The sequence below is a fragment of the Ptiloglossa arizonensis genome, chromosome 10 (genome assembly GCF_051014685.1).
Source record: "Ptiloglossa arizonensis isolate GNS036 chromosome 10, iyPtiAriz1_principal, whole genome shotgun sequence".
Taxonomy (NCBI): Eukaryota; Metazoa; Arthropoda; class Insecta; order Hymenoptera; family Colletidae; genus Ptiloglossa; species Ptiloglossa arizonensis.
This window is the reverse complement of record NC_135057.1, coordinates 9,333,939-9,351,314: the sequence shown is the minus strand read 5'-3', so window position 1 is coordinate 9,351,314 and position 17,376 is coordinate 9,333,939. Positions and strand designations below refer to the sequence as shown.

Below are 17,376 nucleotides of genomic sequence, written 5' to 3'. Positions count from 1 at the left end.
TCGGTAACAGGAAACACCGGGTGTGTCGAGATAACGTCGCTCCGCGATGAGTGTCTCCGACTATGCAAATTACTTTGTACGCTGCACTCTTCTAGCCGACTGCTCCTATAAAAGGGAAACCGAGAGACGCATCGGGGGAGACTCGTGTAGACCCGCGAAAGAAAAAAAAATATTTCCCCCCCGGTCGGTATTAATAGCGATGGTTATTTTTTTCTTTCCTTTCCTTTTACCCAATTTCTTTTCCATCCGCTCGAATTGCGAATAAAAATCAATTATCCGCGCTCGACACGGCATACTGTGCGCGCAACGTGCAATACGGTAGTCGCCGCGCGTATATTTTATTCAAGACCCACGCAATCCCATGTGCACGGGAGGAAGTAGGTTTAGTATGCGTTACACGTGTATTTCGTTTCTTTTTTCGCATTCCCTAGGTCCGGCGTTCGTTGATTTCACTTTTACCGGTCGAAGAGTAATAGCAGGTAGATAAATCGTGACCACGGAGCATTGCACCCGTAAATACAGATGCGCTCGTATTATGTAACGTCGTAAATGTTTCTCTGGTCGTTGTACCGACGACAATCGACCAACGCGATCTTAAAGGACTGTCGCGAAACGAACGCGATATCTCTGTTTTCAAAAGACGGTGCTTCGTATTCGTGTTCGTTTGTTTCCCACTTCGTAGGGGCAACAAACGAGTTCGCTCTATTGTACGGGTCTCGTTTCGTAGCGAGGAGCATCGCTGGACGAAAAATCGAATTAATGCTCGAAGGTACGAGTGAATGAAACGTACAGCTGTAACCCGAGTAACAATGAACGCTACACGTACGCGGCGTAACATTCGACGCCGCATACGCGCGTGGACGTGACATAAACACAAATATTCGAGGTTAACTCCGAAACTATACGAGACTGGAATCGCGTCGGTTATCGTACAGGGAGTAGAATATCTGCGGTGTTTCTTCGGTCGCTTCAGTCCGCGACAGACGACCGAAGGATTAGGAGAAAGAAGAAAAAAGAGTTTCGATCAAACGGGTTATCTCGGAATAGCTTCTCCGGTATAGAAGCCCGATCGAAATCCGTCGGGCATATATTTTACGCTTGCGAAGCATCGCCTCTTGTATCTTCGAATTTTATTTATCTTTTATACCCGTGGAATTTTCACTTGCGGAAACTAAAAATTTATGTTACGAGCTCGGAAGACTCACCGGCAAAAACCGTATCCTGGAGGTTGTATTTGCTCGAACCAGTTTTTCCGACTTTCGGAAAGTCCTTTAGCTTCCGGCCGCTGAGCTTGAGCTCGCCGCTCAAGTGTGCTTCCTCCAGGATTCGCTCAAGGCTTCTGGTGAGCTGCTTTTGTATGTGGCCGCTCATATTCGACGCGACCATCGCCATATTACATTTTTCGGGCACGTACACGCGGAAGCACGATGGCAAATATCCTTTCTGACGTATTAACCGCTCGTCTTTTGGACGACGAGGTAAGGATGTCACGAAAATAACTTGTCGCCCGTCGACTAACCACTCCCGGTACTCGCTCCTGCGCTACTGATCGTAGGTAGAGCGTGCATCGGTGCATCTAACTGCAGCGCCCCCATTGCGACGCCATCTTGAAGTCAACTAAAATCGAGGCGCGGATTCGATTCGTAAATTCGAGAATCGCGAAAGGGATCGAATTTTAAAGCTCGAGCGATCTCGCGATCGGTTAACTTTTTGCGCGTTGTCATTTTACCCGTCCATTCCAAATAACCGGTGCGAAATACAACTTTGAGTGCGCAATATAAGAGAAAGTTGACAATTCGGAAATTGGCGCAAAAGACATTCGAAGATGGAAATTCGAAAAATTGAAAATCAAAGGAAACATCACTGTGATCAATTTTGTACAGAAAGGTAAGATATAGTGAAAAATAACTTATTTCTTTAAAGTAAAAAGTTGAACAAAATAAACTTTATCGGTAGTCTATATTTCTAGTTATTTATACTGTATACAGAGATCTAGCTTCAAATAAATTTACATCGTGTTCTAGGTCATGTGTCACAATTGTACTTGTATTTACAAAAACATACATTCATTCACTTTGGATACATCATATATTACTATATAAAGTCATATTGTATTTTAGATCAAAGCAAATTTGCATTTTCGTTTAATTTCTTGACATTTTCTCTTCCTGTCGTTTTTAGATATTCCATTCTTAATTCTTCTTCTACTCTCGGTAGACATGGACTATAACGAAAATATTCCATAGTGAATTCGCCTTTTCCTTGGGTGGTAGATCTTAATTCACTGACATAACCAAACATGTTGTTCAATGGAACTTCCGCGGATAAGGTAAACCATCCTTCGACAGCATCCGTATTATTTATAATACCATTTCGCTTTGACATTTGGCTTATGACTGCTCCCTGTATAGATAAAGAAAGTCAAACATTGCTGCAAATTGTTAACATTAGTATCGTGTAGGAAATGCATATGTTTACCTGATATTCCAACGGCGCGTTTATTTCTACTAACATAATTGGCTCTATAACTTTCCATAAACCGTGTTCAAACGTTTCCCTCATTGCACCTTGTGCAGCCATATAGAATGAAAACTCCGAAGAGTCGACACAGTGATGCATACCGTCCAACAATCTAAACCTAACACCCGCTATTTTAAAGCCACAATGGTAACCCGCTTCACACATGAATCTAAACCCTTTTTCTACACCAGGAACGTACTGTTTAGGAACGTTTGTTCCTACTGTCTCGTCTTTGAATTCAATCTTAGTATTCTGATCAGGTGGCAGTGCCTGAAGCAACGTGTTTTCGTGACATAAATCATGATACATGAGAAACGATAAAATGGAATAAAAAAATTCTATACCTCTAATATTCCGATTACCCGACCATACTGACCGGCTCCTCCTGTTTGCTTTTTATGAAGATAATCAAATTCACAAGATTCGATCAATGTCTCGCGAAAAGAAACTTTTGGCTTTCCGAGCACAATAGGACAGTTGTATTCCCGTTCAAGTCGTTGCGCGTAAATTTCCAAATGCAATTCTCCCATCCCAGAAATGAGAGATTCCTTAAACATATTGTACATTATAGTTTTTTCAATTACGCTTACAGAATTATATCAAGGTAAATATATTCTAGAAATTGCAAAATTACCTTACTATCCGAGTTATATTCAAATTTTAAAGTCGGATCTTCTTTAGTGAATCGCGCGATACCTTTTGCGAAGTTATCTCTGTCCTTTGAATTACTTGGTGCAATAGACATAGATAGTACAGCATCGGGTACATAAATAGATTCCATTGATAATTTGAGTATGGAAGAGTTGACAAATGTGTCACCTGATGCGCAATCTATGCCAAACAAAGCAAAAATGTCTCCGGCGTAAACTTCGGTTACATCTTCCATTTGATTCGAATGAAGTCGTACTAATCGTTGTATTCGGATCTGCGAAGTATTATATTTAGAAAAAAATGTTAAGTAGATTGGAATGTATTACACTCTCAACAAACAAACACACTTTCTTAGATGTTCTTGTGTTGTATAAAACGTCACTTTTAGTCAACATTCCCTGATAACAACGAAAGTATGTTAATTGACCAAATCTACCAGCTTCCAATTTAAATGCTAATCCAAGGAAAGGGTGGTTATTGGATCTCTCAGGATTTAGATACACTCGAGTAGATTCTTTTCTATAAATAAAGAAAGGAATTATTTTATCATTTCAAGAAGTCAACAATTCAAAACAGAAATGTACAATATGTAACAAAACTTACGCATTTTCGTCAAATGCGTAATTTTCAACTTCTCCAGGATTTGGTAAATAATCCAGAACAGCATCCAATAGTGGCTGAACGCCCCTATTTTTTAAAGCAGTTCCAACTAATACTGGTGTAAAAGTTCGTTTTATACAAGCTCGTCTTATAGCATCTTTTATATCTTTGTCAAGAATTTTCGATTCGTTTAAATACGCTTCCGCAAGTTGTTCATCGACGTTACTTAAATGCTCTATTAATTCTTGTTTTCGATCTTTAGCCTCTAAATGCAACAGAACACATATGTGAGGTTAATTATAATGGTATTGTGATAAATTATATATTCACATTTATCAAAACAATACCTGTCCTCATATCTACAGGAATTTCATCTTCTCTGATAATTTCACCAAACTTTCCTTCAAAATACAAAGCTTTTTGAGAAATTAAATCTACCAAGCCTTTGTTGTTACTCTCTAAACCAATTGGCAGTTGTATAAATGCAGCATTATGAAGTAGTTTGCCACGCAATTGTGTCAATACTCTCTTATGGTTTGCTCCCATCCTATCTAATTTATTGATAAATGCTAAGCAAGGTATATTATATCTTTTCATCTGTCGATTTACAGTCATTGTTTGAGACTGAACACCACCTACTGCGCATAATATGAGAACAGCTCCATCCAAAACACGTAAAGCTCTTTCTACTTCCACAGTGAAATCGACGTGACCAGGAGTATCGATGATATTAATGTTGTGATCTTTCCATAGAGTATATGTTGCTGCAGACTGAATTGTAATACCCCTTTGTCTTTCTAATTCCATGCTATCCATTGTTGCTCCAACATTGTCTTTACCTTTCACCTATCATATTTTATGTAATGTAAGAAGAAACATTGAAGAGTTCTTGAGATCAGAAATATTCTTTACTTACTTCGTGCATTTTATCTATTCTCCCAGTATAAAATAATACACGTTCTGTCAATGTCGTTTTTCCAGAATCGATATGTGCGGATATACCGATATTTCGAATTTTTTCCAACGGCTTGTGCTCTGCATACTTGAAATGCGATGCCAGGAATCGCAAATTCTATTGTGGATATAAAAAAAATGATAAAGTATATTAAACGTATAAAATTATTTAATTTAATTATTTGTTTGTAAACTAAATTTGATAGGTTAGAATTCTTACCTTGTATGTTGATAAATGCACCGATAACAATGTAGACAAGTTGGTATTGTGTTTTAAAACTGTTACGATAGACATAATGATGCTTGATTTTTTTTTTCAAACAATCTAATAACTGCTTACCATTTTAATATTATACATTATCCTTTACACAAATTGAATACGAATATAGGCGGATGTACTCGACACCAGCATCACGTAACACTCATTGAAATCTCCGAATGTATGTATATAAAATGAACAGCAAAAGATACTTAGACAAAAAATGTTTTTTTTATTGTATATCACATAATTATATACTTTATTATTTTCTCCATATTATTCTTACTTTAAGGTTTGTCTTATTATAAAATAGTGCACATTGTGAACACAAGAATTTTATAATTTTAACAAAATAAAATATAACAAGCTTATTCAATTCACACATAAAACTGCTTTTATGCTACAAATATTTACATTGAGCTTACGGGGCCGGAAAGTACGAATATTACAGAACTTAAACAATTATACTTTGTGCTCAAATGTAGAATACATTTTTACACATTCAGTAATATTGTCATATCCAATGCACAACATTATATATTAACAGCAATATACTTCATTTTTTTCTGAAAAACTTCTTAAATATCCAAATGTATTTTGAAAACGATTATGCATTGGAGTTATGAAACAGTTCAAATATTATTTTAACAATACTTACTAACTGATTTGTTAGGTCTGAAAATGTATATTTAGAGGTATCTCATGAATTTTATAGCAATGAAAACGAATTCTAAGGACTATGAAAAGAATAACTGTGTGTCAATAATAGTTTTAGTAATTTATAACTCTATGAATATCAACACTTGATTGTATTTGATCAATTGTGCATAATTCATTAAACTATAAACATTTAATTTAAATACGTGCAAGACAATGGGAATCATGATTTACACTTATTACATTTATCAAAATACGTTTCTAATGTGTGCTGCTAGTTTGAACATATAAAACACTAAGATTGACATTGATATAACATTTATAAGTAGCTATCTAATTACACCAGATAAACATAGTTTTTAAAATATTGCCAGACTTTGAATCAATAAGATTCTTCAAGCATAAAATATACTTGCGAGGACCAAATAATTAGCATAAATTATTGAATACCCCGTTTTATATCTTAATGATATTCGAGTACATTTTTTTTTCATCTCTTTTTTCCGTTTATTTATTTCAATGCTTGTGATGAGTCTTCATAATAGATTTCCATTGAGAGTATAAAATCTGTCTTATCCTTATAAATATTTTCTGTACATACATATATTTATGCTGAAGTTATACTACAGCCACTATTATCCTTACATCTAAAGACTTTTACAAATACATTAATATTATATCCGATTAAAAGCAAGTAACGTTTTTGGTACTAAGTTTAGTCGGCGAATGTTTTTCATCACTGTCGCCGAAATCCATACCAAATGGTACTGAATTCCAAATTGCTTTATCGCTTCGATCGTCTTCCTCGCTTAAAATATTGCACATCATTCGATCGTCGTATAGAGAAAATCTTGCGGTTGACTGTCCATGACCACGAACCTTTCTTACAGAGGGTGGCAAATCCCCTGGCGTTTTTATTCTCATATGTGGATCCTTTAATACATTTACGTTAGACCCCACATTAAAGACTTCATTGAATTTGTCAATACTCTCCTGTCTACTGAGATTATTCTCACTTTTTTTATTTCTTAAATTTACAAGGGGCAAAGTAGATGGCCGAATATTGGTGTTGCTATCATTGTCTAATTTTTGTTTTCCAATTTGTACGGAATTTTTGTCGTTCTTATCCAAAGGGGTGGTGGAAGTAGGTACTTTAGTAATAATACCATTCACATACTTGCCTCCAGGAGATATCGTTACGTTTGTTTCGACCGTTTTGATTTGCACATTCTGTTTTGCCAGTAAATTCGATTTAGAATCTTCTCTATCTATTTGGTATTTATTGTATGGGTACATTTTTTTATTGGCGAGTAATTTTTTAAAGTTGGGCCATCCAAACAACTTTTTTCTAGGACTTTCTTGTGAACAAACCTCATGTACATTTGTTTGTTTACGTTTACCATACGATGATGTACCATCGTCGGAAATAACGTTTTGCACGTACGGTATAGGCGTTGCTGGTCTTAATTGCGTCAATTGTGTCGTATGCTGACTCAAATAATCATGGGAAACAAGACCTTGTGCTTCTGACACAATTCTGTATTGATCGTTACATGCGTGCTTCATGGATTTATCAACGAGTACATTACCGTTACATCCTAGCTCTTCAAACGAGTCCGACTGTAACATTAAATTTCTTTCCATGCAAGGATTCCGCCCTTGATAAGGTTGAAGTGCCTGAGTATGATTATATATTGCTACTTCGTTTGAATTTTTAACTAAAATATAATTAAAAATTATATACGAATTTGATTCAACCGATATTTATATAACAGTAATAAAATACTTACAACTATGCTCGTGGACAATGCTTTCGGAAGGCGATAATGTTATTAAATTTTCAACAATGCCACCTTCGTTACTTGAATTATCCGGTACCATGTGCAATGATAAATGAGCGACGTGCGCGTTGTCGTGATGCGAAATTTCGCTATAAAGACTGTTCGTAGTTGAAGGCACTAAAGTGCAATGGGAGTTTACCATTGGACTTCCATCGGTGAAATGCATAGTCACTAAAAATTTGTAAATTTTGTTATGGTTTATGATAAGATATATTCACGAAAGAATTATACAGTGAAATTTACCACGATGAGATTGTAACTCTGAAAGACGTTCTTCTATACATAAAGCGGTTAATCGAGCCTCTGCGTCCGCATCCCAACAGTCGTCCATAGTTTCCTTAATCAAACGTACTCCCGGTCTGTCCACTAAATTACCCTCTAGCAAAGGTCTAGCTTTATTGCGCGAAACTAAAACTTGCATTTGTTCGAATGTCGGGTGAAGACCAATCTCTTTTTCATATGGTTGTTTATACGGAGGTACTTCTGATCCTGGCATATAAATGTCAGAACATCTTGAAACTAATTCCCATAGCACTAAGCCCATTGCATACACATCTATCTGTTTCAAAGAGCTTTCACAGTCTCGTAAATTAACCGCACCTTCCAATACTTCTGGCGCCATATATCTTAAAGTTCCAACCTAATTTAATGATCGTGGATAATATTAAAAATTATCTTGGTGATTCAACATTTTGTGAATGTAATTTATTGCCTTACATCATTGATCGATTTGATCTCAGCATGTTGTTCCTCTCCATTTGAATAATATTTAGAACCAGAAATTTGAACTGCCAATCCCAAATCGCATATACAACAAGTACCATCAGCTTTAATTAATATGTTTCTTGAATTGATATCTCTATGCGCAATGCAAGGCTTAACTTTATCTGTAAAATCAACTGACCTGTAAAGGATATTCTTTAAAACGTTCAAAGACCTTTTCTCATGTTTTACTTACCACCTTTGTGTATATCAGTATGTAAGTAAGCAAGTCCTTTAACCATAGAGAGACCCATTTTGCAGAATGTGGTCCAATCAACTATATGAGTTCTTAAGAAATCGGTTAAAGTGCCACCTGGTGCAAAACTAAGTACCAAAAGATATTCAACACTGCCTTCCAAACTTACTCGTTCATCCACACCTAAATGCGAATCATATGTGTTATTTGAGAATATGTTTTAGCATAGAAAAAAATATTATTACAAGAAAAATATTAACCATAATAACTTAATAAAGATGAATGTTCCATGTAAGGAAGACAATAAGTATCGCGTTCATTTTGAAAATAGTTACGATAATGAGAGGGAAATATTTTTACAGCAACATCTTGATCTCCCATGCTGCCTTGCCACACTGAACCATATCGTCCTTGTCCTGAAAGTACATTATATGTACAATATATGTACAAATATTTTTGTCTATTGCAATTAATTATTTAGTTAGCAAAGGACATACCTACGATTGTTGAAAGTTTCAAATGATCTACTGTATAAGTACCAGTTCTTAGTGCTGTACTGTCCATAAACTGATCTGTGTAAGAGTGTGGTTTTCCTAATCTTGTTAACATATTGGTGTTGTACATGCGATATACCATCAATGCTACAATACATATTACTAGTAATACACAAACTAGGACACTTGTTATGATAAGCATCCACCTTCCAGAATCTGACTGCTCCAAATATTCAGTTGCTAAAAGAATTTACACAAGAGTTAATACTAACTTAGAGAATATTATAGAATGTGTTTTATATAGCACTCATTGACCTTACTTGGTTGATTATTTTCTAGAGGAATAGAATTCTGTACTTTACTCTCGGAATACAGAAGATTGGTACTATTAATATTGAGGTTACAATAATTTCCATGACAGCAACAGAATTTTGTATTGTTCAGTGCCTTGGTAGAACGTTGAAGAGCAATACACTCTGAAGTTTCACATTTTTGTTCACCAGACTGTTTCCAACAACCTACAATATCGTACAATGAAAGTTATATTTAATTGCTTGGCATACCTATTATACAATAAAAGACATTACATGTACCTTGGGATAAAATAATAATTTCTGTTCCATTTGCAGTCTTATCTTCTTGCCACAATGCATGACAAAAGTTGGTACATTTTTCAAATTTAATATTGTCATCTGTCTAAAAAAATGTATTAATTTCCTAATAATCAAATTCACAAGAATACAATTTTCTAAAATGTAATATATTTTAACTTACTATAGTACGAGCTATATTACTGTCGTTGGGTATATTTTCAGGTACACTGGGTGTATTTTGTTTTAAAGAAAAATTTTCAATACTTTTCTTTCTGCTGGCACATAATCTAATGGCATTAATGGGTGTTGAGTTTATCCCACACAGTAGCACAATCAATGTAATTGATACAATGGCTTTCATTGTGCCTTAGCAGGCCTCTTGAACTCAAACACTTCAACGGAAGCGTTCGTCCTTAAGAACTGGCATCTTTGATTACATCGACATATATTATTGCCATGTGTAGGCTTTGTTCATCTGTTTATTATGCATGGTATAGATACAATTATTGCAAAAACACAATCATATATGTATAACGGATTTTTAAATAATAAACTTCTTATAATACAAATGAAATACAGATTAAATTTATACATTAACATACAACAAAAATAGTGAGACCATTTATAAAATGTTTAAATATTATGAAATTGTAAGATCAGCATAAGGGGCAATTTTTAAACACTAACAAATATGAGAAAATAATTAGATGCAATAGACAAAGAATATAAATACGTTAAAAATGTATATTTTATAAAAAGGCAATACTTTATTAGTGGCGCGAATATTAATAAGTCCGATTAATTACACACTGTTCATGGGTCAGATCTTTGTGTAAAAAATATAAGCGGCGGCAATTACGACAGGAAAGAGAAGTAGTCGCTTAAAGAATGATTCCTTACAAACACTGGAACGATATTAAAATTTTTAGGCTGTAGTATACACCATAAGCGCGTATAAAAAGAAGCGTGATACATGCTGCAAAAAATCAAGAATAGGAAAATGAAAAAGAAAACAGTAGTTTCGCACGATACGTTACAAGCAAGTTAAAAGAAACATACTTACATCTTAGTGAACAGGTTTCTCGAGTTTTTTAACCGAGAATCTTGGGAAGAAAGATTTGATACTAGGTATAACATCGCACACATCCGTAAACGAATATGAAATATTTTTAAAATAAATATCGTATCAACATTGGTATATTTGACAGACAAACCGTATCCATTGAATTGTAATTCATTCACGTGTTCCGAAAGGCACTGTAAAACATCAATTCTGTATCTTTACGAAAGCACTGTCCTGCATTTGTATTACCAACTTCATGTGATGTATATATCAAACGAAAATCAATTCATAATATTTCTTATTTCTATGTTTTACTTTAAACGATATAAAATTCAAGAATTATATTTTTGATTATAATTCATTGAACAAATTAGTTTGTAAACATGAACAATATATTAGTAAAACGTAGAAAAAGAATTGATTCATTTGTCACCATTTCTTCACTATAATATTTCTCTATATAGCGATTGATTTATAAAACAAAATGAAATTAATCTTTTCAAAGGAAGAAAGTAATTTATGTATCTTACAATCGATAGTATCGAATCTAACCAATCAAACATTTCATTTTCAGTTCAGGACTTTTCAAACACGTAGTCCAAGTTCGTGAGTGTTCGTAACTAGAGACTCACGAATTGGCGCGCAGCGTCCTACTCTGCGTGTTTTCGATATTATATCGTGCAAATGGCGGCTTTCGCGATGTTTTGTTGGATGTTTCTTAAAAATTAACGGCTCGTACTATCCGTAGTGCATAATAGGCAAAGAAATAGCGTTTGTCATTTGACCCAACACTTGTGAAAGCTTGCCGTCGATATGGTGAAGCTTCATAAGAAATTTTTCGCTGGTGATAAGGTGTTTGCGAAAGTTCGAGGTTATCCACCGTGGCCAGCCAAAGTAAGTTCAATCGCAGATTTTATAACTGTTTTTTGTAATTTAAGCAAGATTTATAATAACAAGCATTTGAAATATTTATGATAACTTTCGGACTGGTTTTACTAGGAAATTCATTATTTCTTGCCTATAGTTCTGCTTGAAAGCAACATGATATGGGTATTAATTTATTCTAAGATTGTGTTTACATAAAGACTGCATACACGAATAGGTGTATTTGAAATTCAATAGACTCTCACATGTTGCTAGATTCAGTGTCATTTTCTTATTGAAATAGCTGTGTTATTTTAAAGAATGATCAAATTAATTGTTTAGTTACAATTTTATTTATATTTATAATATGTAGGTAGATAAAAAAAATATTATATAACTTCCTTCTAATAGAAAATTGTGCTTCAGCATGTACATTGTGAATCTGTTTCCAGGTTGAAAAGGTTATCGATCCTAATTCAAAAAATTCAAAGTATAGTGTTTACTTTTACGGCACAGGGGAAACGTGAGTATTGAAAGAATTATTTTATGATAATTGAAAATTTAAATTAATTTGATGTTTATTGTACGAATACAATTATGTATGTAATTTGCAAAGGTATCAAAAATTTTTAATATTTTATCTTAGTGCTGTATGTAAGGTAGAAGAGCTATATACATACACTGAAAATAAAGCAAAATTTGGCAAGCCCATTAGAAGAAAGTTTTTTCACGAGGGTTTAATACAATTGGAGCAAGAGCTTAAAAATGATAGAAATAAATCTGCAAATATTAGTGACCGCAAAGGTAAATGGAACTTACCATTTTTTCAATATATAACAATATGATAAAAGTACTTATCCATATTTTTCTTCGAACCAAGAAACTGCTATTGGAGAAGAAGCAGGAAAGACAAGTAATGCTGCAATGGACCTACCAACAGTTAGTGCTACTGACAGTGATATGGAATCAGGGTCCTTGGTTATTGACGAGGAAGAGAAAAAGAAATCTATGAAAAGGAGAACTCTTCTGGGTGCTACTAATAATCCTGTAATATACTTGTGTCTATATATGGATATTTCTGTGCTGATCTGCATGTGTGTGCATATACATATGTATATGTATATATATATATGTATATATATGTATATATATGTATATATATGTATATATAAAATTGTGCTGGGAGTTTCTGCTCATCACGGCAATATTGTTTAAAGAAATAATTATTGAACCGAGCACTCCAATAGCAATTTAGGAATTGCCGACAAACATTTTTAGAGTCTGAATAGTTTGTGCGATTATTCCTGACAGTTGCATTAGTGGTTCAATGAAAAAATAATTTATTACATTCTAGTATGTAAAGTTAAGAAATTTTAAACAATTAGGAGACACCCGAGATAAAGAAGAGACGTGGGAAACCAAAATCTTTATCCGCATCTACAAGCGACTCTACAAAACAAGACACTTCCTTGGATTCTCAAGGAGAGGAATCGCCTAAAGAAGTTGTGAGTCGTAGTGGTAGAAAAATTAAACCAAAACGATTTGCTGATTTTTCAAGTTCAGAAGAGACAGACGCTACAGATAAAAATGGTATGCACAAAAGTATCCATTAAATGAAGTACTTTAGTAGAATTTTTTCCAATGAGTATTTTATGTATCTTAGAACATGGAAGAGGCCGTACTAAAGTCAAAACTGAAGATACTAGCGACCAACAAGCATCACCTGGTGTATTGCATAAGAAAAGGGCTACTTTGGAAAGTAAGCACCTATAGATAACTTACGTAGTTAAAATTATATTACCAGGATTTAATGTGGTGTACTTCACAGAAAAAAATAATGTAGGTGAAGCGCCAATATTGGAAGGTACTGTAGTGTCTAGCACTACATCCTCCGACACACCAGGACGATTTCTGTTGGCGTTAACGTTTGCTGGTGAATACGTAGGAATTAAGTTAGACATGGATAAGCCAAAGTCTTTTGAAAGTGAAAAAGCTCGAACACAATGGGAATGGTCTACCGCTAGAAATGCCATGAAAATGAAAGCACAATTGGAAAGTGGCGAAATTTTACCGGAACAAGTAAAAGATTGTTTAGATTTCAACGTACACGTTCCGGACGAAGAGAAACGGTTGTTAGCAAAGGACGGAGCACTTCATCGTAAAACAAATAAATTGAGGTAGTAGGGAATGAATTATGGCGTTGAAGTGGTAAATCTTTGATTATAAATATCAATTCCAGATGGCTGCGTATAGAAGCGCAACTTTTACAATTGGATGCTAACATTAAATCCAATCTCGGATTGGATCGTGCAAATCCGGATATATGTTTACAGGCAATGGATGACATGCTTTCGCTTACAATCGATCCTTTAATGTTGAAAAAGCACCCACATATCGTGGAGACCGTTAAAAGGGTAGGGGAGTACGAGATTGTTATTATTGTTCATGACTAATGGATTACAATATTTTAACTAAATTTTTAATAACCATTTCTTAGTTGCGTCGATATATTGGCAATTTGGCCGATTGGAAATTAAACGAAGAGGAAGAGGTAGTACCTTTTATTTTAGGAGCGTATAGGTCATAGATAGTTTTAGCTCGTTATATTCCTTATACATTCTTTTCAATTACATTTTTAGGCTAATTTCAAACAAAAGGCAGAACAAATTAGACAAAAGGCTGAGCATATATACAACAAATTTAAGGTAATTATATTTAATCACGTACACGCATAATACACATATACGTTGTTTATACGTACATCGAGCATTTTGGTATACAATCGTTTTTAAACAAAGTTCGTTCCTATGCAATTGTGTATTTTGAATAAATAGGTATATTATATTTTTCTTTCCAATGAATATACAGGCTATGTTTACCATACCCGAAGGTCAATCGTTTTGGCAATCATTTTCGGATCAAGTGGTCCATTTCAAAAAGTTAACGAAGGATATGCCCGAAGAAAAAGTATTTTCTCTAATGTCAGAGCCCGTTGTTTGTCCAGGTAAATATATTAGTTTGTAACAATTAACACATTGACTCTCATGTTGATTTTTATTGTCACATAAATTGTTAGACGAATGTCAACACAATCGTTAACACCAGTGTGTCAAAGAAAGCAAATTAAATATAATTAAGTAGTTCCATGAAGGAGACGTTGTGTTTTTTTGCACGCAGAAATAAAACTTATAGATATATCCACATCAGAGGACTCACCTGCGGACGAGAGTGGTAGTCAACCAGATACAGATGCACCTGTTCAAGTAAAATCGGAAGTGCCTACCAGGAACGAGACTCCAACAGAGTCAGAGGCCAAGTAACATAGTGATCTTTTGTATCTGATGATGTGAAAAATCATGCTTATTTTCTTTTGTACTAATGTGTAGTACTATATGACACGAGTGTCTTAAAGCTGGAAAAAAGAGTTCGCTTTTTCACACTTGGATATCACCTTTGGATAAATTCTGACGTATTTTATTTAATGTTTCTTTTAGTAAATTTCCTCGTTATCATAACTCATCCTCCTTGCAATATCTGAAATTACAAAGCCCGTGATACGAACAAACAGCGTTTACTCTTTCAAGAACATTATGAAAATCGGTTAATCCTAACACACTTAGAATATAGAGTAGGTATAATTATTTCCTCTATTATATAATACATTTCTTTTATGATTGCAATTCTTTCTGCATCTTGGGGCAATACCAAAAAGACAAAAAGGAAAAAAAATATTCACGATGACCATATAGCGAAGCGTGTCTACTTAAATAGTAACAGATACCAATGTATATACCAGAAAAATGAAAATTACAATACCCCTCTTATACGCAATGACCAGATGTGCGATGTGGGCACGATTGATGACATAATTCACTGTTTTCAGATTAGAGTTTCAATAGGATATGTTGAACCGAACGTTCCGTTTTCACGATTGTAAGCGTTTTCATCGCACTTTAAAGGCATAATTGGAGTGGTCAATCAAAAAGAAACAAAGGCATAAAAGAACTGTGCGATTTATCGTTTGTTTGTATAAAATATTGTTAGGTATCGGTTAAGAATCTCTTAAGATTTGGAACGTGTTCACTGAGATACAACTACAGTGTTCTCCGCTTCTATGCAACCGAATCGGTTTTGCTTGTCAGTATACATCCGGGGAGGTACGGTACATTGTGTTCGTACGATTCTGCCCATACTATCACAAATGCATATGAGACGCGTCACCAATCTTATTGTACCAATCGAAAGTCCTAGGTTTATTGTACATCTGCGGTAGTACTGTCAGAATCGTTCGATCCCGGTACATCACTTTCCTTTGTAAGCATTAACCTTTTTTTATCTCGGGTTGAAGTCAAAGTTCGTATGTAACTCCCCTCTCCACGAGAAATATAAATTGGTTACACCGAGAAGGAACGAGATTCGACAGCAGCGAGCGAATCAAATCTTGCACGAGATTCATCTCAACTTGTAATGACAATTCACATTTTTCTATCGTTCATTGTATCTCCATAAGAGTATTACCAATGAACACGATCTCGTTCGAACTATTTTTAATTAGATATATTATTACAATTGCTTTTGAAAAACTTGGAGATAAACAAACAAAAATAGTCGGGATGATTTTGTTGCCTCCAAGTGGGGGATAATTGAATGCGTACAAGCGGAAAATACTGTATTACTGAGCTGTACAAAGTAGAAAAAATAGTAGTAGTTTTTATTGAATTCCAGCTGAAGAATAACGTAAAAGAATTTCGTAGCAATATTTGTAAGTAATTTAAAATGGATAAGTATCACTGTCCGTGTCAGAAAAATTAAAAATTCTTCAAGCTGGCGTGGCTTATCGTTGAAAAATTATTACTTCGGTGCAAGTTATAAACTACACTTTTCTACGGATGAGAAATGAAATATAAATTACGTAACATTTATTTACATCTAATACTTTTCGTGATTCAAGGCACAATAATTGTTTAGTTTTGTTAATTGTTTCTCTTTACGACGACTACATTTAAATTAAGCACTATCACTAATATTAATGATATAAGTGTACTTTTATAAAAATTTGTCGAAAAAAGGAACACTGTAAAAGTGATATTGTTAATAAAAACGAATTGGTGTATTTGTTTTTGTCGGAACGACAAAGCAACCACTTTTTTTTTGTTCGGTTTTGTTTTCACATTTTATTTTTTGTTCGCAGTGCTTTCGAGCGAATGCCTTTGAAGTGCATTGAAAACAGAAACAGGCAAAAAGCATTTTCTGTTCAGAGTTTTTTCCTTTAATTTTAATCGTTTAATTTTTTTTTTTTTTTTTTTTTTTTTCCTCCAATAATTACATTAAGTTTCGTTACGTACACGTCCGAAAGTAAACGGATAGATGCGTGGCGTGTTAAGTAAATAATATCTCGATTATTAAAAAGCAAAATGTTTTATTCCAACTGTCGAAAAGCATAAATATTTTGAATAAAAAATTTACTACAGACCTTATATCACTTTATTTGCGTGATATATCTGCGTTGATTGCGAATCGTACTATCGCGGCCTAGGGTATTGTATAATTAACACCGAATATCTAATTATTCGCACGGACGTTATCTCGTGGTTAACAAACATCGTGTATCTTCACTTTCGCGTTCTGGATATTTTCCAATATTTTTTTATGCTTCCAACGTGTTTCATCGGTCTGAAAAGTTCATACCTACGATCTGTAAACAGTTCGTATAGTTGAAGCCCGTACGATACGCGTCGCATTACGCGGTTGGTACAAATTAGGGTGAATCGGCACAGGGTGAAATTCACGGACAATTATAATTTTACTCTTTTCTTTTTTTTTTTTTTTTAATCAGTATTTATCAGTAATCCCGATAAATAGGAATAATACATCGATTGCATGCATGGCAGCGAGTTATACGACTGCGGCTGATTAAATACC

At 34.4% G+C, this 17,376-nt stretch overlaps 4 protein-coding genes across 7 annotated transcripts in view; 1 reads left to right on the top strand and 3 right to left on the bottom strand.

Moving 5' to 3' along the window:
* Lrch (Leucine-rich-repeats and calponin homology domain protein) overlaps window positions 1-1,522 on the bottom strand; it is a 33,493-nt gene extending 31,971 nt beyond the window's left edge. For both annotated transcript variants that reach the window (XM_076321754.1, XM_076321753.1), the window contains exon 1: window positions 1,206-1,522. In XM_076321754.1, the coding sequence (XP_076177869.1) occupies window positions 1,206-1,392 (187 nt within the window). In that variant the 5' untranslated portion in view covers window positions 1,393-1,522. The remainder of the gene's footprint in view (window positions 1-1,205) is intronic.
* A 418-nt stretch (window positions 1,523-1,940) lies between these two features.
* Mefg1 (mitochondrial translation elongation factor G 1) lies at window positions 1,941-5,151 on the bottom strand. The gene is made up of 9 exons (XM_076322016.1): window positions 4,946-5,151; window positions 4,688-4,843; window positions 4,119-4,617; window positions 3,775-4,036; window positions 3,519-3,690; window positions 3,155-3,445; window positions 2,865-3,068; window positions 2,479-2,790; window positions 1,941-2,403 (listed from the first exon to the last, which is right to left on the bottom strand). Exons 1-9 carry the CDS (start codon window positions 5,018-5,020, stop codon window positions 2,122-2,124), a joined length of 2,253 nt encoding a protein of 750 aa, XP_076178131.1. The 5' UTR covers window positions 5,021-5,151; the 3' UTR covers window positions 1,941-2,121.
* A 775-nt stretch (window positions 5,152-5,926) lies between these two features.
* Window positions 5,927-10,754, bottom strand: Wit (kinase protein wishful thinking). Its single transcript, XM_076322015.1, has 11 exons — window positions 10,591-10,754; window positions 9,709-10,002; window positions 9,528-9,630; window positions 9,255-9,452; window positions 8,938-9,174; window positions 8,701-8,856; window positions 8,441-8,623; window positions 8,200-8,369; window positions 7,726-8,122; window positions 7,432-7,653; window positions 5,927-7,359 (listed from the first exon to the last, which is right to left on the bottom strand). The coding sequence occupies exons 2-11, from the start codon at window positions 9,886-9,888 to the stop codon at window positions 6,326-6,328; spliced, it is 2,880 nt and encodes a 959-aa protein (XP_076178130.1). The 5' UTR covers window positions 9,889-10,002; window positions 10,591-10,754; the 3' UTR covers window positions 5,927-6,325.
* Window positions 10,755-11,194: 440 nt separating this feature from the next.
* On the top strand, window positions 11,195-16,926 carry Jasper (JIL-1 anchoring and stabilizing protein). Of its 3 annotated transcripts, none has more exons than XM_076322370.1 (12): window positions 11,195-11,484; window positions 11,907-11,977; window positions 12,101-12,258; window positions 12,335-12,501; window positions 12,840-13,044; window positions 13,118-13,213; window positions 13,298-13,631; window positions 13,694-13,868; window positions 13,952-14,005; window positions 14,094-14,159; window positions 14,323-14,458; window positions 14,632-16,926. In XM_076322370.1, exons 1-12 carry the CDS (start codon window positions 11,404-11,406, stop codon window positions 14,772-14,774), a joined length of 1,686 nt encoding a protein of 561 aa, XP_076178485.1. In that variant the 5' UTR covers window positions 11,195-11,403; the 3' UTR covers window positions 14,775-16,926. The 3 variants fall into 3 exon arrangements, with proteins under 3 accessions (XP_076178485.1, XP_076178484.1, XP_076178482.1); XM_076322369.1 differs by having other exon boundaries at window positions 11,196-11,484; window positions 13,283-13,631; window positions 14,647-16,926; XM_076322367.1 differs by having other exon boundaries at window positions 11,196-11,484; window positions 13,283-13,631.
* The last annotated feature ends 450 nt before the right edge of the window (window positions 16,927-17,376 follow it).

Excerpts from the sequence above, each read along its gene's own strand:
- Mefg1 (XM_076322016.1), bottom strand. The coding sequence starts at position 5,020 with ATGTCTATCGTAACAGTTTTAAAACACAATACCAACTTGTCTACATTG. Across the intron at positions 3,691-3,774 it reads TACGCATTTGACGAAAATGC|AAAAGAATCTACTCGAGTGT; the intron begins GTAAGTTTTGTT and ends CTTTATTTATAG. Across the intron at positions 3,446-3,518 it reads ACACAAGAACATCTAAGAAA|ATCCGAATACAACGATTAGT; the intron begins GTGTGTTTGTTT and ends AATACTTCGCAG.
- Wit (XM_076322015.1), bottom strand. The coding sequence starts at position 9,888 with ATGAAAGCCATTGTATCAATTACATTGATTGTGCTACTGTGTGGGATA. Across the intron at positions 9,631-9,708 it reads GTAATATAGCTCGTACTATA|ACAGATGACAATATTAAATT; the intron begins GTAAGTTAAAAT and ends ACATTTTTTTAG. Across the intron at positions 8,857-8,937 it reads GAAACTTTCAACAATCGTAG|GACAAGGACGATATGGTTCA; the intron begins GTATGTCCTTTG and ends ATGTACTTTCAG.
- Jasper (XM_076322367.1), top strand. The coding sequence starts at position 11,404 with ATGGTGAAGCTTCATAAGAAATTTTTCGCTGGTGATAAGGTGTTTGCG. Across the intron at positions 11,485-11,906 it reads ATCCACCGTGGCCAGCCAAA|GTTGAAAAGGTTATCGATCC; the intron begins GTAAGTTCAATC and ends ATCTGTTTCCAG. Across the intron at positions 12,259-12,334 it reads AAATATTAGTGACCGCAAAG|AAACTGCTATTGGAGAAGAA; the intron begins GTAAATGGAACT and ends CTTCGAACCAAG.